At 52.7% G+C, this 21,926-nt stretch overlaps 1 protein-coding gene across 10 annotated transcripts in view; it reads right to left on the minus strand.

The window, feature by feature from the left end:
• SHANK3 (SH3 and multiple ankyrin repeat domains 3) overlaps positions 1–21,926 on the minus strand; it is a 447,259-nt gene that overhangs the window by 16,989 nt on the left and 408,344 nt on the right. For 7 of the 10 annotated variants that reach the window (XM_081022613.1, XM_081022615.1, XM_081022614.1 and 4 more), the window contains one exon: positions 12,598–14,911. In XM_081022613.1, the coding sequence (XP_080878739.1) occupies positions 12,598–14,911 (2,314 nt within the window). Of the gene's footprint in view, positions 1–2,553; positions 3,156–9,125; positions 9,179–12,597; positions 14,912–21,926 lie in introns of all 10 variants that reach the window. The other 3 variants (XR_013990995.1, XR_013990996.1, XM_081022616.1) reach the window with 3 other exon arrangements.

The raw sequence follows: 21,926 nt of genomic DNA on the forward strand, positions 1-21,926 counted from the left end.
TCCCAGCCGCTTCGATGGGAAGCATTTGAGCATGTGCTTAATGCTCCCAGTGGAACACAGATCGGGGAGAGTCAAAAGTGCTTAAAAAGGTAAAGGACCCCTGACCATTAAGTCCAGTTGCGAATGACTCTGGGGTTGCGGCACTCATCTCGCTCTATAGGCCGAGGGAGCCGACGTTTGTCCGCAGACAGTTTTTCCGGGTCATGTGGCCAGCATGACTAAGCTGCTTCTGGTGAACCAGAGCAGCGCACAGAAACGCCGTTTACCTTCCCAACGGAGCGGTACCTATTTATCTACTTGCAGTTTGATTTGCTTTTGAACCAGGAGCAGGGACCGAGCAACGGGAGCTCACCCTGTCGTGGGGATTCGAACTGCCAACCTTCTGATTGGCAAGCCTTAGGCTCAGTGGTTTAGACCACAGCGCCACCTGCATCCCTCAAAAGTGCTTAGCTGGACCTTAAACATTCCCCACAGACCCTTTGCAAGAGAAAATGGAGACAACTCAATGAATCAGATTTATGTTGGGTTAAAAAGGATCTCCTCCTGAGTGCCATCTGTCATGGATGCTTTAATTGAGATTCCTGCATTGCAGGGGGTTGGACTAGATGACTCTCGGGGTCCCTTCCAATTCTATGAATCTATGAGGTCTGGCGCCTGAGTGAAGAGCCTGGGTAGCTGACCTCTTCAGGAACAGGGTGCATTGGACAGGGGATCAGGGTGGGGAAGAGGATGACTGAGCCTCAGGTGCTAATCACAAGTGCCTTGTTTGAAGGAAAGGACTCAGGAGAACCTAGAGAAACTGTGGACGGGGACTTCCAGGAGCAGAGGGCATCCCCTTGCCTCTTTTTTCAACCTCCCTGGAGTTATTAAAAGTTGATAACTATGCTAAGGTTGCCCTCATCCATGCTAAGGACTGCCTTTTGCTCTCCTTGGGTGCTCGTCCATCACACCATCTCCCTTTCCGCGCTCAGGGCAGAAAGTGTCAGGACCAAGCCAGGTATGCCCAGCCAGGCTTGCTGGAGGTGAAAGGGACCTGGGGCAGGGGTGGGAGGGGGCTATTTTCAGGTGGGTGGAAGAAACAGCCGATGAGAAGCCTCAGCACCGAGACACCAGCCAAGCGGGCGTTCGCTCGCCCCAAGCAAAAGTGCTGCCACAGCCATGGATGGGATGGAGACAAGACGTGGTTCCAAGATCACACATGACTGGATGCAGCGGACAGGGGACAACCTGAGATCATGTTTGCAGCAGCATGGACAGCAAGGTTGGGGGGGGGGAAGCCTGGAAGCATTGCCAGGTGGCATGGGCAGAGGGATGGGACAGGGTTTGGGGCAGGTGGGTTTCAGCTGCTTAGTGGAGCTCAGCTGGGCTCATGTGGAAGCGGAAGACCAGCACTCTGCGGACCCGAGAGGTGGTCCGCTGAGCTCTTGAGTGACCTGGATGCTCAAGGGGGCAGAACCCCCCGCAGGCCCTGCTCATAAAGCGACCTCTCCTGGCCCTTTCCAAGACTGCTCTCAGCAGAAGGATGAACATCTCACAACCTTCTGGCTTATAAACTGTGTGCACCATGCCAGTGGGCCCCGTTTGTGGCCTATGGCAGAGAAGGGCTTCGTGGCCACAATTTCATGGGTCTGCTTTGGGCAGTGGGAGGAGCATGAAGAAGACAGTGTGGAGACAGCACACCTTTCCTGAGAGCTGCCTCCTGCAGCAGGAGGACCTCAGGTTGGCTCAACTGATCAACATCACACACACACACACACGCACACACACACGGAACAGCAGCAACAACACACCCAGAATACACACCTACACTCGCACAACTGGAGCACAAGAGGTGCTTTTGGGTGGGGACAGGCAGACCCCAAGGTGCTCCTGAGGGCAAAACGCTTGGCCAGGGACTCTGGGTGGCCACAGAGGGGCAAGTGGAAGGCTTTGCAGGGCACGTCAGAAAGCCCTGCGGGGCACCGGCACCCCTATTAGGGGAACAGCCACAGGAGCGAGGGTTCACGCAACCCTACTGAACTCCCACCGTCCTCTAAACCACAGAGTTCCTTCCTGGATGTCAGAAAGAGGATGCAGAACAGTTTGGGAGGCCTGCTTGCCTCCCCCTCGTGGGTTGGAGGTCGAACGTCTTCCTCAAGATGGGAATTGGGTGTGGGGGTTTGTAAAGAAGGGGAACCCCTGCCCACCACCCACTGGTGGTGACTTGCCTTCCAGACCCCCTTGTTCCCAGCTTCCCTCCCCACCGGAAACAGCTCTCCTCGGCCACGCTCCGCGTCCCTCGGGAGGCTGACGGGGGCTTCCTCCTGGGACTCGGTGGCACAGAACATCACGAGACAGGGAGACAGACATGCTAAGGGGGCACAGAGGGGCAGGAAGGGGACAGACCCACACTGCACAGCAAGCGTTGCCGCCGCCCTCCTCCCGGCGCCCCCAAGCCCAGCCCCAGCCCGTTGCACAAAGTAGCAGCAGCAGTAGCAGCAGTGGCGTCACAGACAGACGTACGGAGGGACGGAAGACATGGGGTTGCTATGAGATGAGAACATGCTCACTTACACAGCTCGCCCACCCTCCTGAGGCCTGAGGCGGTTCTAGACAGAGCAGCGGAGACATGCAGATGGGAGAGCAGGAAGAGAGGCAATGAGAGAAATGTTAGCATCAGTCCAAGGCGCCAGGAACAACAGAGAAGAACGAACAGACGTCGGTCACAAACCAGGCTGGGGCCGCTGCAGCTCCCAGAAGCCAACATGCCTCCTGGCCGGGGGGCCGGCTGGGGAACGGGAGGGCCAGTGGGTGAGGTCAGGAGGAAGGCCTTCGAGGGCAGGGGTGCTGGCGAAGACACCCCTCCTCCTCTCTGTGACAGGCTAGGCAGAGAAAGCTGCTGGGGTGGAGAGCCAGCTGGACCCTGACTTCCCACCCCTGGTACTGGTCACCTGCTCAGGTGTGCCTGTCCGCCCCAGGCCGCTCGCCTTTCTCTCTGGGGACGGAGCTGATCTGCCACCAGGGTGGGGTGGGCAGTGGATAACCGGCCAAGTGGGGGGGGGCAGGGGGTCAAGCCGCTTGGGAAGCAAGATGGTCAAGGGATCCAGGCCAGTGGCACCAAGGATTCTGGGAGGCAGCTCAGTTCTGGTCAGTTCCTGGTATTCATTGAGTCACATCTGCTAGAGGAAATGGGACATTCATCATCGCATGGATTCAACAGCCAAAGCCAGAGACAAAGCAAAACAAGGGGGTGGGGGAAAGTTCAGGGTCGGGTCATGGATGTGGGGTCAGGCAAATGGGTGGAGGGGGGAGGGTTTGGGGGCAGTGGGGGGGGAGAACAGAGACAGAGGCTGGGAGAGGGGGAGAGGACTCGAAATGAGAAGGGTGCGTCACAATTTGGCACGACACCTGCTTACCCCAGGAATGTGCAGAAGTGTTGGAGAGCGCATTTGTCTGCAGAACCAGAGGTTGGAAGAGCAAAAGGCTCTGGGAGAGGATCATGTGCCCCTGAGAGAATCAACTGTGGGAGGTGGCGTCTATTCCCTGGGGAGAAAACAGGAGCAGCAGGCCCCCCTCTCCAGAAAGCAGGAAGGGGCTTTCGGGAAGCAAAGGCCGAAATCCAACCTCCTTGAATGCACAGAGCCAGCGGGCAACTCGGAAGCCCAGAAGGGCTTTGCCAGACCCTCCCTCCCATGTGCCACACATCCTAAGATTGCACCTGCCATCTTTGCAGCTCCACCATTGCGCGGGATGCTCCCCGGCAGGTCAGCGAAGCTCTCGCAGTGACAGCAAAGATCTCTGAAAGTTCTTGGATGCCAAAGGGAACCTCCCCGCAAAAAAAAAAACCAGCAATAAGAAAAAGCTGGCTGCCCTCATGCCCCATTGGGTCCACACCAATTGCAAAGTGTGAACGGAGAGGTTTACCGCTTTGCAAAATGGAGGTTGTGGTCCTGGACTTGGCACTTAATCTGGGAATACGGGGACTGACTTCTGGGTGGGAATTTGTAGGGCTGTGCTGATCGTCTGGTGGTCAAAGGGAGAGGGGCACATGAGTCTAGAGGCCATTGGGAGCCCCTGGCAATGCTCTGGCTCCTGAAACCCATCGCTTACCCTCCAAATCCCTCTCTTACCCTCTAGTTCAGCGGTTCTCAACCTGTGGGTCCCCAGATGTTGTTGGACTACAACTCCCATCATCCCTGAGCTCTGGCTTTGCTAGCTAGGGGTGATGGGAGTTGTAGTTCAAAAACATCTGGGGACCCACAGGTTGAGAAAGGCTGCTCTCGTTCATCTCTTAGTCTCCCATCTGGCTCTTGAATTTCATCTGCAAGGGCCAATGTTGCATTCAAGCACGTCATCTCTGCAATCATGAAGACCAGAAACAGAATTCTGAAGCTTTTTGGAGTCTCTGCGGTTGCCCAGGCCTGACCGGGAGGCTTGTACAGGCCATGTTTTCTTTGGACGAATGGGGACGGCTTTCTCTTTCAGTGCAAAGCAGTGACAGCCCCATGTCTGCTGGAGCAACAGTGTGATCGTCACATAAGCACAGTGGATATGGCCTTAGTTTGGTTGGGATAAGATGATGTTTGTGTGTTTGTGAAAACCAGTTTGCTCTTTTAGGAAGAGTGCGTGTGTGTTTTGGGGGAGAAGCGGGACCCCCAAACAAAATCCCAGCAATGCGCCTTCTTGCTCCAGAGGGTGGAGCACACATTCTTTAAAAAATAAAAATAAAGCTCTCTAAATGTGTGGGTGCAGCCATTAACTGCCTCCTCTCTTTCCAAACAAAACTGTCTGCACTTTGTGGCTCCCATGGATCTTCATGCACCCTTTGGGGAGCCCCCAGCTGCCCTTGGAACCACATCCAAAACTCCCCCCCCCCAGCACTGCAGGCTCTTTTGGGGGGCACAGCCAGGACCACCCTGCGGATCCTCTTGCAATGGTGGAGAAGGGATGGTTGTGTTCCTGAGGAATTTTGCAGAGGGTCTCCCGAAGCACCTTCTGAGGTCGGGTGCCAACACAGGAAAGCCTGTGAGCTGCTGGCAGAGGTGACAGCACAAGGGGGCGAGGGGGGAGCCCTGTGTCTCTCACAGAACATGGGGGAGGTGAGCACATCTCCAGGTCCCTGGAGACTCGCTGTCTGCAAGAGCCTATCACTGAGGACACTGAGGTCCTCCTCTGAGGGTCTTCTGCTGGTTCCCTCACTGCGAGAAGGAACCAGGCAGAGGGTCTTCTCGGTAGTGGCGCCCTCCCTGTGGAACACCTTCCCTTCAGATGGCAAGGAGATAAAGAACTAAACAACTTTTAGAATACATCTGAAGGCAGCCCTTTATCAGGAAGTTTTTAATGTTTGATGTTTTGTTATGTTTTTATATATGGTGTGAGCCACCCAGAGTAGCTGGGGAAGCTCAGACAGATGGGTGGGGCATAAATGATAAAAATATTATTATTACCCTGTCTCATCAGCCATCTTTCCTTCTTGGTTGCTTCCAGGTGCTCCTTTCCTTTCCTTTCCTTTCCTTTCCTTTCCTTTCCTTTCCTTTCCTTTCCTTTCCTTTCCTTTCCTTTCCTTTCCTTCCCCTTCCTTCCTTCCTTCCTTCCTTCCTTCCTTCCTTCCTTCCTTCCTTCCCCCCTTCCCCAAAGGCCTGTCCTTCCACCCTGCACCCCTGCGCACCCCAGGCCATCCCACCCTGATGGTTTCCAGTTCAGGACCACTCTTTCCACAAAACTTCTCTCTGACGAGTCCTTTCCTCTATATTTGCAAAGCTTTCTAATGACGATGCCCAGAAATTTAGAGAAACACACACCTTTCCAACCCCTCCTCCAGGGTCACTCATTGAATTAAGAGGCCGCAAGGTGGATCCCTTAATTCAAAAGTTGGCGTGTTGAGGGAACCCTTCTGAGCACGGCCCAGATCCAGGCCTTAATCCATGGCACACTGTTTACTCACTGGGTCACTTGGCACAGCAGCAGGTTGCCAGTGGGTCTTGGGCATTGGTCCAAGAAGGTGCTTCGCAATGTTGCCTCCTGCCACTGCAAAACCACACCTGAGCTTAGACATCCTGGCCCTGCTGCACCTGGGGCTGAGATGGAGAAGCTGTGGGGTGCATTTAACCCTTGCTGCCCTCTGCTTGCTTGCCTGCCAGGAGACAGTTTTCTCCTGCTGGCAAGAGAGGTTTTCTGCTTGCTGCATCCTCTCTGCTTGCCCCACCCAGCTCATCTTCTGAGGAACAGAAGCCAAATCTTCTAGTTGCCATGGCAGCTTGACTACCATCTCCTTGTCAGCTTGAGAGCCTCATACATGAAGCAGGGTGCGAATTGGAGAAAGGAAGGCGGAAGGCAGCCTCTGCCAACCTGGTGCCCTCCGGCCTGCAAATGATGGCCAGGGCTGTTAGGAGATGGGAGTCCAAAGCGTTTGGGAGGCTATGGGATTGGCTGACGCTGCCTTATGGCCCTCCCCTCTCTGCCATTCAGCTCCCATTGGGTGCATGACATCCCTAAGGGTAGCTGCAGTGCCCCATCCAGAGACACGTCTGGAGAAGTTCAATGGGGTCACCTGGGGGGAAAAATCTTTTTCTGGATTCGGGATCTTGGCAAGGGTGGTGTGGGGACGAAAAACAGCTTAGTCTTAGGCTTCAACCTGCTCCTAATGTTCACAAACACACATTTTAGCTGTGTGCCAAAGATTCCGGGATGTTGCCACACGAAAACCTCTTTGGACACAGCATTGAGTGTCGCAAGGTTGACTCTGAGAAATAGAGTATGGCTGCATATTACGCGGGGTACAGTGGCAAGGGTTTTGCATATGCATGGAAACGGGGGCAGAGTGAATCCACAGTCCTCCCAAAGCCCAGGCACTGAGTGGGCGCTGCTTGCTGAGTGGCAAGGGGTGCTCCTGCAAGATCTCGCAGGAACTTGGATGGCTCCACAACGTCCTGCAAGAGCACCCCAGGGCTGACACGCTAGGCAGGCGCTGTCCCTACCCCCACCTACAGCCCGGACTTGGACCTCACAGCGGAGCTCAAAAGCTCCTTATGTACCAGGTAACCCCAAGCAGACCTGGTGCAAAAAGAGCTTTCCAGTTCTTTGGTTTCTGTGGATTTTACTCGCGCGATTCCAGCCAGCCAGCTGTCATCGGCGCATGGTTGAAAGACAGCAAGTTAAACACGTGTGAGATGCCATCGTAGTGCACTCTGCTTGAGCATCATTTCCAGGGCTGCTCCGGTGAGCTGAGACTCGCCGTCAAGGCGGAGTCCCAGAAACGGCACATAGCTGAAGCACCCTCACGTAATCCCAGGATGGAGGCACACTCGGGAGACGACGTCCAAAAGTCGCTGCAAGAGCTGTGTGAGATGCACTGGAATAGTTTGAATGGGTCAGGCCTGTCAAATGTCTTGTCTCTGAAAAACGCCCTCAAAACCCGAGAGCACTGTTTGGAATAATTCTTTTGCTTGCTGCCTCGGTTTCCCTGGAGGGAAACCACGTCCAGTTTGGTTTCGCACACTTTCAAAATTTAGAGCCATCTCTCAGGGGCACAGCGCTGTGAAAGAGACACTCCTTGTGAACAGATGTAACACCGCCCCCTGCCCCCAGGCCCAACTCCACCCCCCTCCATGAACATGCAGGAGCCAGAGGCCACAACCCATTGCTCATCTCCCCACTCGCCGGGCTGAGCAATGGGGCACATGAGCTGGGAACGGAGAAACGTTAGTGAGCGGATGAAGTGAAGCTGTCAGGGGTCGGTAGGTTACGCATGCATGCTGTGATTTGTTACCCACAATGCCCCTGGATCCTTGTAGGCTGTGTGACTGCAAAATCAGGAAGACACCTCCTCCTCTCTCTGGCAAAGAGCCCTTCCCCTCCCCTTGGCTGCTTTTGGATCGGGGCCTCTCCTGCATCTGCTCGGTTGCCTCTGAGTTCTGCAGAAAGTGAGCACCCAGTAACCCACAATCTCCAAGAGGCATTTTCTCTCTTCCCCGTCCCATGGCAAACATCAGGCTCTGCCCCTCGAGACTCTGCGTTGCCCAAAAGACGGGGAACGGCTTGGCATCAGCCTTGCGGGTCCCTGCTGTGACTTGGGAGAAGTTTGGCACCCTCTCTGCCAAAGTTCACTCTGCCACAGAAAACATCGGCAGACCACATGTCTGTGGCCAGGGTGCGAAGTGGCGTCGCATGTAATTAAATGCCATTGCCAAGGAAGGCACTATGGACTGTATCTGATTTAGGATCTCACATTCTTAGAAAAAGAAACAAGGAAGTAAGAAGCTAAGGAGAGTCTTAGCCCAGAATCCTCTTCTCACAGTGGCCAAGCAGGTGCCTATCATGGGAAACCCACTAGCAGGATCCCAGCACAAGACGCCTCTCCCCTCTTGCGGTTCAGAAGCATTGCTTCCTCTGACTGTGGAGGTGGAGGAGAGCCATTGTGGCTTGCGGCCATCGATGGCCCTCTCCACCTTTAGAATACGCTGTGCCACAAAACCACAGCCCGTCTCCTCATTTCACCTTTGATATCTCAAGGTTTTCCGGAGACTGCTGTTTGTGTGGGCTGGGTACTGCAAGGCAAAAGCCCCAAGAGTCAGCCTTCTGCACTGGAAACCAATCTTGTGAATACTCCCAACATACCAGCCACGATAATAAAAAACAAGCCTCAGGAACCTCCTGGCTGAAGCCACATGATGATGGCAAGATGTAAGAATGCCAAAGTTGGCTTGCAGGGGAGTAATCGCAGCATCGGTCGCCATACCCAAGAAGCCTGCTCTTTTGCCTCACGGCATAACTACTGCCACGGCAAGCAAAGGTTGTGTGGCACTCACACACCCGGGCACCTCAGGGGGTGGTGAACTCTCCTTCATTGGAGATTGGATGGCCACCCACTGGGATTCTTTCTCTGGGATTCCTGCCTTGACCCCAGGGGGTCCCTTCCAACTCTGAGATCCGATGATTCTTCTGTTTCTGTGCACCTGCCCTTGCCTGGCCTGGGGCCTGCCGGTCTGTTTCGGCTCTTTGCAGGAGACGGACACAGCAGCAAAGCCTACAAGGAAATGGGGGGTGTTGTTAACCTCAGCAGCTGGAAGCTCACGTCAGGGACATGGACGCCTTTTGACCGAAGACAGAATTAATTGATGAGTTTATATAGAAAGAGGAAGCGTTACCCTAGGAGCTAAATGCCTAAAAGGCTTATTTCTCTTCACTCTCTTTTTCCGATCTGTAGGAATACAAAGCAATTGCGGGTTTTCCAAACAGCACACTGAATATATAAATAAATAGATATAGATATAAATCCTCTTTTTTTCTCCACATTTAGGAACTGACTCCAAAGTCACACATCCAGAGCACCCATCTGTTGCTTAAGAGAGAACAAATTGTGAAATGGACCTTCACTTTGGGGATGAGCTGGCCTCAGGCGGCACTGTGTCTTGAGCAGAGTCGCCTAGTGGGAAGCGAGGGCTCTTCTCTGCACCCTTTGACCTTGGGACCAGGACCGGAGGATGTGGCTGGGCTCCTGTGCTGACCTCAGCCTCGCCCCCCAGTGCTCCGACACAGTCGTAGAGTCAAAGGGAAGGTGTTGCTCTGGCCTGGGCAAGATGTCTGCGTGGCAAGGAAGGCCGGTAAAGGCAGGGCTCCCTTTCGCTTCAGAGCTCTTGGGATTGGATAGCCGGGAAAGGGCAGAAAGGTGAGAAGGTCGGGATGGAGGGAGGAGGTCAGTCTTAGGGAGGTTTGCCTCTTTGAAGTTCCATACAGAACTCACAAAGGATTTGCAATATCTATACAGACACACAAACACAGAAGTTGATAAGATATATTTACCACGGCATGCGGCATGCGCTTTTAGGGACCAGGGAGAAATAATGTGGGCATTGTTTTCAAAACATTGCTGTCACTCATGTCATGATGTTGATGCTCTCCTGTCTTGCAAAGGGTTGGCTCAGATGCTACAATTCTATGACTAGTCAGAAATCTTGCCAGTGCATTGTCAGTAGCTCAGTCAATATGGCAATATGGGTCTGAGCCCCACGTTGGGGAGATTCCTGCATTGCAGGGGTTGGACTAGAGGACCCTTGGGGTTCCCTTCCAACTCTACAAGACTATGATTCAAAGGGCTTGCTCTTGCCACCCTTCTTGTTGACACCAAGCTGTGACTCTGAAGCTTATAAATGGATATGAAATGAACCACGCAGCAGCATGGACTGTGCTGAAGAGCCTTATCAGCAAAGGGGGTCGATTTCAATTAAAACAACCCACGGGAAGGTCTGAAGTTTGATGGGAAATGGCAAAGGAGAGGGTCATTTGTAGGAGGGGAGAGTCTGTCCAGACAAGCAATTTCTGTTTAATCTGCTCCTCGGAGGCACTGTCCTAGCTGCATCCCATAATCCCACTGCCTCCAGTGTGGGGCACATGCCCCTTTCCCTAACTGCTGTCTCACATTTCCTTCTTCCCTGTCCAAACTTTTACGCACTGCACTCAGACTTTCTCTTGGAGAGCAGCTCCATGTCTAGTCCATCCTTAAAGCAGCCAGAAGGCCCACAATGCATGTGTGCAGGGGTTGACAGACAGGCACCGATTACTGCCATGTGCACTCTGTGGGGCTTCCCTTGCACATGATCCAGAGGCTACAGTTGGGGCAAGATCCTGCAGCATGAAGTTGTTAGCAAACAGCACTTGTGCTCAAGAGACCTGCACTGGCTGCCAATTTGCTACCAGGCCAGGTTCAAGGTGCTACTGCTAGTATATAAAGCACTTAACAACTTGGGACCAGTCTACCTGAGAGATTGCTTTGCTCCATATAATCCCATCTGACTGCTTCCATTGGAGGAATTTGTACTATTGCAGTTGCGACATAATACCCATTCCGCCTTTGCAAGCATTCGATCGATTAGTGTGGCAACACCTAAACCAGGTATAGGCAAACTCGGCCCTCCAGATGTTTTGGAACTACAACTCCCATCATCCCTAGCTAACTGGACCAGTGGTCAGGGATGATGGGAGTTGTAGTCCCAAAACATCTGGAGGGCCGAGTTTGCCTATGCCTGACCTAAACTCTGGAACTCCCTGCCTACTGATCTCAAGCAGGTGCCTTCATTTCATTCTTTTCAGCGCCTGCTGAAAACATTATTTTTTGGGCAAGCCTACCTAGAAGCATAGAAAGTTGGTGAGAATCTTTTCCTGTTTCAGTAGCTTAACCGTTTGCATGCTTTAAAGCATTGCTGTGACATTTTCTTCTCGTAAATGGCCTTGAGGTTTTTTTAACAATCAAGCAAAAAGGAATCTCTGCTGCAGGAGCCGGCGAGGAGACTCTGGTGGGCAGGAGGAGGGGCAAGGAGCCCTGCCCCCTGGCCACACTGGCTTCCAGGGCTTTGAGCCCAGCCTCATTTGGTGAGCCAAGGTCTCCTCAGCCTGGGCCAAACCTAATGAAACCTGTGAAACTGGTTTGGCTCTCCACTTTCCCTCCGGGCGGCACATGGGTGCAGTTGAGCAAATGTGTAAGTTGCTTTAGATTGCCTGGGGCAAGATAAATCAACTAACCAATGTAACAAACAAACAAATAAGGGTTTGATTATTTTTAAGGTGAGAACAGACACACCCAAGTGCTAGGAATGCACCCATGCTCATCATTTTGGGACAGTGGAGGAACAGGGGACGGGAGCATGGGAGGAGAAGGCTGGTCTGGACACACTCCAAGGGCAGGGGAAGGAGGGAGGGAATGCCTGAGTGGGGGAGGGGATCAGCCTTTCCCTCATCTCCCCCTGCCTCTGCCCCCACCACCTTAAAAAACAACCTCCAGGGGTTCTGCCTGCTGTCCCCCAGCCCTACCATGCTGGCTGGAGCCGTGGAGAGCTTCTGCCTTATACTGGCACCCACGCCCCTTGGCGCATCAAGCTGAGTACGGTACGATCGCATCTCACACGGGGATTTGGTTCCAAGGGTTCTGCATATGTGCAAAATCACGTATACTGCGCACTTGGACCCACCTCCCCATGCGAGCACCCCTAGTTTAGGGTTGCCATATTTTGAAAAAGAGGACATATTTTCTGACTTCTCCTTTTAACTATGGATTGCTATGATGGCTCTACCTGTGAAAAAGAGGGCGTGTCCTGGGAAAAGAGGACATATGGCAATCCCACCCAAGTTCCCTAGAGCTGGCGCACTGGGAAGACCTTGCCCCCCAAGTGAGGCAGAGAGCTTAAAAGTTCTTTTTGCGCAGGACGAACCTAGCACAAAACCTAATAGGAATTCAGATGGTTTTGTGAGAGCATCCCATAAGCAGTGCACCAAGAGGGTCTTGCTTCTGCCCGCCCCGCAAGCAAGTCACAGAGTTTTACAGATGTGGCATTTCCCGGAACCAAAAGTGCTGTCCAGCTCTCCTGACTTGTAACCTGGACAGTTCCAACCAGCCAGCCTCCAGCCACGTGTGGCTGAAATGTCACGGGTGAAACACGCGTGAGATGCGATCGTACTGTATTTTCTACACCGGCCGGCAGCTGTGACTCTCCAGAGCTTCAGGAAGCGGGTATTCCCAGCTCTGCCTGGAGACTATGCTACCGGGGAATCGAATCTGGGATTTCCTTCTGCCTGCTCTCCCGCCCCCTTCCCCCGCCTCCTTTCCCGGCCACCCCTCTGGCTTACCGTGCTGCGACCACGGGGGACTTCTTCCCAGGATCCAACACGCTCCCAGCGGGCTCCTCCCCCAGGGAGCGCGTGTCCTTGTTCAGCTGCTGGAGCCGGGAGCTGAGCTCGCTGATCACAGTTGGTTTGTCATCCTCAGCCCCATGCGTCGGCCTGCTGTCCAGGGGGTCCCCCCACAGCTTGGACCTTCGCTGAAAGAGGTAGCGTGGCCGGCCGATGCTGGCGGAAGCCAGCATGGCCGCGTGTTGCTGGGAGATGAGCTCGCTGTCCGAAGACTGCTTCAAGAGAGGGTCCCTGAAAGTAACCGGCCCCTTGCTGAGCTGGGACTTGAGTTTTGGCTTTGGAGGCACTGGTGGCTTCTCGAGTATAAAAGTTTGTCCGTCCGCAAAGGAAGTGTAGGTGTCGGTGGGCTCCCCGCTCTCGGAGGACAGCGTGGACATGCTGGAGACGGTGGAGATGGTGCTTGTGGTCTCCAGGTGGTGATCGCTCGAGCTCCTGGTGTCCACCTCTTCCACTCCAGAGTCTGCCGCGGACTCCGGGGCCGTGGGGGCATCAGAGGGCTTCCCTGAGGGTGTTCCACCAGCGGTAGAAGGTGCTACAGCGGCCGCTGGCATGGATGGCGTGGCGATGACGGGAGAGGCCAGCTGGCTGATGGGGGTGCCGGGGGTGGTGACCAGGACCCCGTTCGCAAACTCGTCCGGCGGAGGAACCAGACCGATCTTGGCCAGCTCCTCTCGCGTCTCCTCGTCGCTCGAAGACAGCTGGGCGGGTGGCAGGGTGACCGTGTAGGGCTCCACCTCCTCCTCTGAGCTCCCTTGACCCAGGGTCTTGTCAGAGACCGGGCTGACGGGTGCCACCCCAGCCACGGGGCTGGGCTGTGCCTCGGCCAGGGATGCCTCCGTGGGCTCCAGGCCCCCCTCGGGAATGGGCGGCTTCTCCTCTTTCGCCTCGAGACCGAGGTCCTGGCCATTACTCGTGGCGTGGACCATGACGAGGCCGGCCGTCTTCTGCTGCGACGTGTCCACGATGCTGATGATCATTGACTTCCGGTCCTCCGCTTTCCTCTCCTCCTTGGCGGGGGTCTCGGCCCGCGCCTCGCCCTCTTTCCTCGCCGCAGCTGGCATCCCCCAGTGGCTCTGCGCCGGGGACAAGACTCCCGGTGTGGGCGCCTTGACCCCGGGCGAGTAGGCGGGCGAGGCGAGGGCCCCTCCCTCCAGCTCCCCCCTCTCGTGCTCTTTGGTTTGGATGTCCACAAACAGGGGCGCCGCGCGGTCCGAGTCCGGGCTGTGGATGGGGGTGGGCGCCCTGGAGGGGACCTGGGTAGACAGCGCCCGCTCCCTTGCGGCCAGCGCAAGCGCCAGAGGCGAGTTGGGATCCAGGGGCTTCCCCGTGAGAGGGTGGATGAACGTCGACGAGGAGCTGCTGATCAATGGCTTTAAAGCTGAGACGGGGGAAGGCAGAAGGACGTCCCGGCTGCCCAGGAGGCGCTCATCGATCGACCTCGACTGCTGCAGCGATGGCATCTCGATGGTGGGGGGGCTGCCTTCAATGGCCCCGACCGAGAGGAAGACAGTGGATTTCCGCTTTTCGTCGAGGCGCCGATCTCTGTCCTTCATGACCCCGGCGATGGCAGTGGCGAAGGGGAGGCTGGAGGCGTCCACCTGCTGCGGCTGGTACTCCATGCCCAGGCGGTGGCTGCGCCTGGTGGGGGACGGCTCCCGCGTGAAGCCCCCCATGATGGAGAGGGCCGCCCGCTCCTGGGCATCCTCCACCTGCAGCTGCTTCACCAGCGGGCTCTTCTTCCTCTGGGGCTTGGCGGGGGTGAAGAGGCTGACGTTGAACTGGCCCATGTTGGCGTAGGGGTTGTCCACAGCGCGCCCCTTCCGCTTCAGTTTCTCGGGCGGGGTGGCCGAGGGGGCGGGGCGGGGGATGTCGGTGGGCTCCACGGGGACGTGCGAGGAGTCCTGCAGGATGATCATGGAGCGTGCCCGCTTCTGCCGCTCGGGGTAAGGGAGGGGCGTCCTCGCCTGGTCGTACATCTCGGCCGCGCTGATCACCTGCGGCAGCCCGTGGAGCTTGGCCTCCAAGCCCGGCTTGAAGCTGGAGCGGATCGTGTCGTAGACCCTTCCCGGGGGCGGAGGGGGGGAGAAGGATGGGGGAGGGCCCGTGTCAAAGTAATAGGGGGACGGCGGAGGGGGAGGGGCCGTCTGGGGCGGGGGCGGGATGCCGTGCCCTTCCCGGACCGTGTCTTGCATGGAGGTGCTCCGGGGGAACTTCCCGTCCATTAGGGAAGCGGCAAATTTCTCATCTTCACCTGTAAACCAGCACAACAGGAAACGTCAAGGATTGCTCAGCGGGAAAGGAAACAACGGGTTGGCAAAGCAGGAAGTGAGTCAGAGACCCCCTCATAGGCTGCCCCTGGTCCTGCTGGCCGCTCCCCCTCCTAAGGCTCAGGTTGAACTGGGGACGGGCAGCTTGTGGTGACCCCCCAGATGCTGTTGGACTCCACCCAATGGCTGTGAAGGGCATCCGAGTTGCCGCTGATACCATATTACACCGGTCTTGAAAGACCTACATTGGCTCCCAGTACGTTTCTGAGCACAATTCAAAGTGTTGGTGCTGACCTTGAAAGCCCTAAATGGCCTCAGTCCAGTATACCTGAAGGAGCGTCTCCACCCCCCATCGTTCTACCCTGAGGTCCAGCTCCGAGGGCCTTCTGGCGGTTCCCTCCCTGCAAGAAGCGAGATTACAGGGAAGGCAGAGGGCCTTCTCGGTGATGGTGCCCCCCCTATGGAACGCCCTCCCATCAGCTGTCAAGGTAATAAACAACTACCTGACTTTTAGAGGACATCTGAAGGCAGCCCTGTTTAGGGGAGGTTTTTTTTAATGTTTGAAGTTTCATTCTGTTTTTAGCGTTCTGTTGGAAGCCGCCCAGAGAGGCTGGGGAAACCCGGCCAGATGGGCAGGGTATAAATAATAAAATTATTATTGCCATTATTATCTGTGTTCAGCGGTGGATACTGGCTGCCAGTAGGCAAAAGGGAGCCCATGTCTGGTTGGGCTTGTACCTTCATATAACCTCCCTCTTGTGGCCTCTCCTAGTGCCTCTTTTGGAGAAGCCCCAGTGGGATTCGGGCTGGCCTGCCCTGCCTCTTTAGTTTCCTTTTCAAATGGTTTTATGGAACTTCAAAATATTAACAAATGAGTTTCTCAGACATACAGGCAACGGCCATTTTAGGCATTTCCAATTGATGAGGGAGTCCTTGGAAGATGGCAATTTTAGGAACTAACATTGTACAGTCATCCTTCTTGTTACATTCGGTTTAGGTTACGTCTTTTCCGGTTGTGTCCTGCGGCGACCCGGAAATAACGGAACGGGTTACTTCTGGGTTTCGCCACTTGTGCATGCACAGATGCTCAGAACGACGTCACGCGCATGTGCAGAAGTGGCAAATCACGACCCACGCATGCGCAAACGTGCAGACGTGGGTTGCGTTCTGCTCATGTTGCGAACAACCCTCCGAAACAGTGGCACCTTGGTTTAAGAACAGTCCGGTTTAAGAACGATTTGGTTTACAAACGCCGCAAAACCAGAAGTAGTGTCCCAGTTTGCGAACTTTACCTCGGTCTAAGAACAGAATCCGAATGGTGGAAGGGCAGCGGCGGTGGGAGGCCTCATTAGGGAAAGCGCACCTCGCTTTAAGAACAGTTTTGGTTTAAGAACGGACTTCCGGAACGGATTAAGTTCGTAAACTGAGGTACCACTGTAATGCCAAGACAAATTATAATAAACTTTACCATTAACTTTGCAGCATTTCACTTATTGCATAGACTTCTTTGCTGCTACAGGATGCAGATGGTGGGATAGAATGATGATGTTGATATTTTAAAAAAACCAAAAAAGCAAGAAATCCTCCCTGGTTTCTGTAAGCCAAACCATCCCATTACATGGGGATAATTTCCAGCCATGTGCTCCACTATTTGTACAGTGATACCTTGGGTTACATACGCTTCAGGTTACATACGCCTCAGGTTACAGACTCCACTAACCCAGAAATAGTACCTTGGGTTAAGAACTTTGCTTCAGGATGAGAACAGAAATCGTGCAGTGGCGGTGCAGCAGCAGCGGGAGGCCCCATTAGCTAAAGTGGTGCTTCAGGTTAAGAACAGTTTCAGGTTAAGAACAGACCTCCAGAATGAATTAAGTTCTTAACCCGAGGTACCACTGTATATGCAATAAAACCATGCCAGACATCATGGAAATTGTCACATTTCTCTTGTCCCCTTGACACTTTTAATTTGTGCGATAACTTTTCCAGTAAGGCTGTTTGCCAAACTATGCGATACCCCTGCAGTCCCCTGTCCCATCCACCTAAGGCAAGAACTTGCCGCCCGTCTAAAATGCTCAAACATCCCATTGCAACTTTACTGCGGCTTTGTTTGCTAAATCTGTGGGACGATCCATTGTAAAGTTTCAGCTCTCTGGAGTTCTTGACATGGATCCTGGCAGCTGCCCAGATCCTCAGTTGCCCCAGCTTTTGCTTCACTATAAAAATACACGGAGCTTAGCATTAGCTAGGCGGGGAAAACAAGTCACAAATTATGTGTTGCCAATGGCTTGGAGAACCTTGAAAAATCTTATGCTGCTTGATGGGGGTTTATCTTCTATAAAACAAACACAGCCCCAGGACTCCATCTCTACAGTACAATGTGAAATTTAGCTTTCCTAATCGTCTTAAGTACTCTGCCAACCTAATATTAAGTCTCTTCCAGATATAATGCGCTGCTTTTTTGTTTTTGTTTTGGCACTTCTATTATTTTTATTGTATCCATTTCTTTGATTTACTTCAATAAAGACTTTAAAAGAAATGCCGTCAGTGTCCCAGTCCTGTAGGACGCTGGCCATGCGCACAAAAGCGAGAGCACAGAGCCAAGGAACATGGCACATTCAGGACTGGCAAGGTGCTTCGGGAGACAGGCGAACTAATACCAGTGTAGTGGAAGAAGCAAAGATCACTAGTGTTGAAGCAATGATTCTTCAACATCCGCTTCGTTAGGACTGGTCATGTTGTGTGGATGCCTGATTATCGTCTTCCAAAACAACTGCTCTATTCCAAACTTAAAAATGGAAAGCGCAATGCTGGTGGTCAACAAAAGAGGTTTAAGAACTTACTCAAGGCATATCTAAAAAAACGTAGCATAAACACCGACAACTGGGAAACACTGGCCTGCGAGCGCTCCAGTTGGAGAACAGCCTTTCCCAAAGGTGTCATGGGCTTTGAAGACACTCGAACTCAGGACGCAAGGGGGAAACGTGTTAAGAGGAAGGCACACTTGGCAAACCCTCACCATGATCAACTTGGAAACCAATGTCCCCACTGTGGAAGGACGTGTGGATCCAGAATTGGCCTCCACGGTCACTTACGGACTCATTGTTAAAACCGTGTTTATGGAAGACAATCTTACTCGGCTACGAGGGATCGCCAAAGAAGAAGAAGAGAGCAGGACTGGGCATATCCTTCTTGGTAGCTGTTTTTGGGTATGTGTGCAGACTCTTCTCTGCCCCACTCGCCATGCAATTCAGTGGAGAAAATCTCTCCACTGACCTACGTGGGGTGAGAGAATGAAGAGTTTGAATCTTAGCCCCTCAGCATGAACTTTGTTTCACACCAAGGTTCCTTAGCAGGGAAGGTGGGCTTCCACCCTCACCTGTCTCTTGTGGGGGGGGTGCAGTCTATTCTTTCTCCTCATGCAAATTAATTGAGAAAGCAATTCCGCCATTAACTTGAACGGGGTGGAGAGAGAGGCTGGTTTGCCAGGGCAACGACTGTCCTTGGTTGACCCCTGAGTTGGCGAGGTTCATTGACAGAAACATGAAATAGAGCCTTCAGTGTCACTGGCCCAGTCTTCGGGGAGCTCTGCCAAGGGAAACCGAGAAGGCAACTTCGGCCTCAATATTGACACGTCTGCCGAAAACTTTTTCATTCCATCAGGCTTTCCACAATAGCTCGTTGATGGGCCTCTGAATTTAAATTTTTATGTGTTTTCATTAGATATAGGTATTATTGTAAACCACTTTGATGTTGCTTATGACATAGTGGTATGTGCAGATTTGCATAAATAATAAGAGGAAAGAAAATGGCTGCAGTATTTGGAAATCTCTTATTGAAATAATAATAATAATAATAATAATAATAATAATGATAATACCCTACCCATCTCCTCGCTGGGTTGCTGCAGCCTCACTGGGCTGTTTCCAACAAATATAAAAGCATAACAAAACATTAAAAACTTAGGTCTCGATTCAACCAGAATCTTCCATTCCCTTTGAAAAAAGAAACAGCACAATTTTTGGCTGCGTGCTGAAGGGGAGGGAGTTCTGTGCAACTTTGGAAACCCTGACTTGCTTGCTCTGTGGGATCAAGACAGACCAACCCCACTAGATAAGAATAAGAATAAGAATTTATACCCCACCCATCTGGCTGGGTTTCCCCAGCCACTCTGGGCGGCTCCCAACAGAACACTAAAAACACGATAAAACATCAAACATTGAAAACTTCTCCAAATAGGGCTGCCTTCAGATGTCATATAGTTCTTTATCTCCTTGACATCTGAAGGGAGGGCATTTCACAGGGCAGGCACCACCACTGAGAAGGCCCTGTGCATGGTTCCCTGTAGCTTCACTTCTCACAGGGAGGGAACCACCAGAAGCCCCTCGGAGCTGGACCTCAATGTCCGGGCTGAGCGATGGACTTATACCAACAGAAGATAATTATTAATCTTATTTTGAGACATTTCCATGTTGCAGAAGGGGCAAAAACCAGATTGGGAAATGGTCCTTGCTGTACGGTCCTTTTTTCTCACCATGAAACTTAATTGAGCGATCCCTCTACTAAACTTGCATTAACTGTCTGCACAGGTTTGGCGATCACAGAGCTGGAAGGGACTTCTAAGGGTCATCTAGTCCAACCCCCGCCACGCAATGCACATATGCATACCTGAGTTTTAACACACTGCATGACAAAGACAAGATGGCACACTTGACTTAAGACTCTCCTGCTTCTCTTTTACTATTGTCAAAAATGGCCTCATAAGCAAGTGAGATACATCCATGGAAACCACGCCTGATGAGGAACGGTTGAGGGAGTTGGGGATGTTTAACCCGGAAAAGGGGAGACTGAGAGGAGATAGGATACCCATCTTCCAATATCTCAAGGGCTGTTCCATGGAAGACGGAGCAACCTTGTTTTCTCCTGCTCTGGAAGGGAGGACTCGATCCAATGAATCCAAGTTACAAGAAATGAGGTTCCAACTAGGGTTGCCATATTTCGAACAGCAAAAAAGAGGACACATTTTCCAACTTCTACTTTTAACTACCATATTTCTCGCTCTTTAAGACGCACCAGACGATAAGACGCACCTAGTTTTTGGAGGAGGAAAACAAGAAAAAAAAATCTGAATCCCAGAAGCCAGAACAGCAAGAGGGATCTGGCTTCTGGGATAGCCTCTTGCTGTTCTGGCTTCTGGGATAGCCGCGCGAAGCCTCTCCTGGACAGCGAGATGAAGGCTCCCCCTGCCCGGAAGAGGCTAAGCCAGAAGCTAGGACAGCAAGCGGGATCACTGCGCAGCTAAGCCAGAAGCTAGGACAGCGAGAGGGAGCGCTGTCCTGGCTTCTGGGATAGCTGTGCAGCCTGCATTCGCTCCATAAGACGCACACACATTTCCCCTTACTTTTTAGGAGGGGAAAAGTGCGTCTTATAGAATGAAAAATACGGTATTTATTGCTATGATGACTCTCATTTCACATTCCCACGAAAACGAGGACGTGTCCTGGAAAAAGAGGGCACATGGCCACCATAAACAGGAAGAACCTTCTAGCCGTGAGAGCTCTTCAAGTGTGGAACAGACTTCCTCAGAAGCCTTCCTCGAAGGTTTGCAAGCAAGGGGCTGGACTAGATGCGCTCTGGGTTCCCTCTACAGTTCTATGATTCTGCTGCTCCACAAATCTTGCCATCGTGCCTCTTCCCCCGAGTGTTTTGCGACTCTGTCGAACTGGATTCCAGGAGTATCTGGGAAGGCCAGCCCTTGGCTCTGAAGTGAATCACTGGCGGATTGTTGCCATTGTCCATAATTAACTCTTTGGGAATCCCTGGGGGGAAGACGGGGTGGCTCACAATGCCTGACGACGGGGCTGTTCTCTGTGTTGTCCAACATATCATTAAAAGTGCGCCAGTGACTAGCAGGGTGCTAATCGGAGGCAATTAGTCCTTTTTAATACCAGCAGAGCTGAGTCAAAGTGGGTCAGAGGATGCGCAGGGATCTCATGAAATCACAGAGCCAGAGAGGAAGAGGCCATGTGTTCTATTCTCTTGCCCTGTGGTACGATTCACTTGGCAGAAAGAGCCCGTGTCCAACGCTTTTATACACCTTCACAAGTTTCATTTCCAGGGACAGCATTTGGATAACCAACTCAAAAAGAGGCAGGAGGGTTGCTGGATGAGGCCAGTGGTCCATCTAACACAACATCCTCTTCTCAACAGTTCAAAAAGAGGAAATGTCCCCCAAATGAGGAATGAGGTTGTCGAATGCAATCCGTTCCAAAAGACCATTCAACTTCAGAAACATTCAACAACCGAGGCATCGGACGTTCAGGTTCCGAAAAACATTTGAAAACCGGAGCATTTACTTCTGGGTTTCTGGCGTTCGGGAGCCGAAACGTAAGATAACGGAGGCATTTGGGAACCAAGGTTTGACTCAGTTGGAGCATAGATCAGGTACTGTGAGGGCTAGGGGAACATCGGAATGGTTGATGAGTTTAGTTAAAGATGCTGTTAGAGGCAAGAAGGCTTCCTTCAAAAAAAGCACGGAAGGCTTGCCCAAAGGAAGAGAACAAAAAGAATATGAGGAAGTGGAAAGAAAACTGCCAATGTCCTAATCCCAAAGGCAAGTAAGAAGTGACATGATAGAAGTTTCTGAAATCATGCATGGCACGGAGAAAGAGGACACGGAAGAGTTTTTCTCCATCTCTCCTAACTCTAGAAGTCATGAGCATCAAATGAACCAAGCTGAAGGTTGGAAAATTGAGGATAGATAAAAGAACAGTCCTTCCTTGGAGGTTTTTTAGCAGAGGCTGAATGGATGTCTGTCATGGATGCTTTAGCTGAAATCCCTGTATTGCAGGGGGTTGGACTAGATGACCCTTGGGGTCCCTCCAACTCTACAATTCTAGGATATGAAATAGGACTTAATTCTAAAAGAGCAGCTACAACAGTCTGCAACAGCCAACGCAAAAGAGCCCCTTCAGGCCCCACAGAGGTCAACGTCTATTC

The sequence above is a fragment of the Podarcis pityusensis genome, assembly GCF_964106645.2.
Source record: "Podarcis pityusensis genome assembly, chromosome: 10".
NCBI classification, from domain to species: domain Eukaryota; kingdom Metazoa; phylum Chordata; class Lepidosauria; order Squamata; family Lacertidae; genus Podarcis; species Podarcis pityusensis.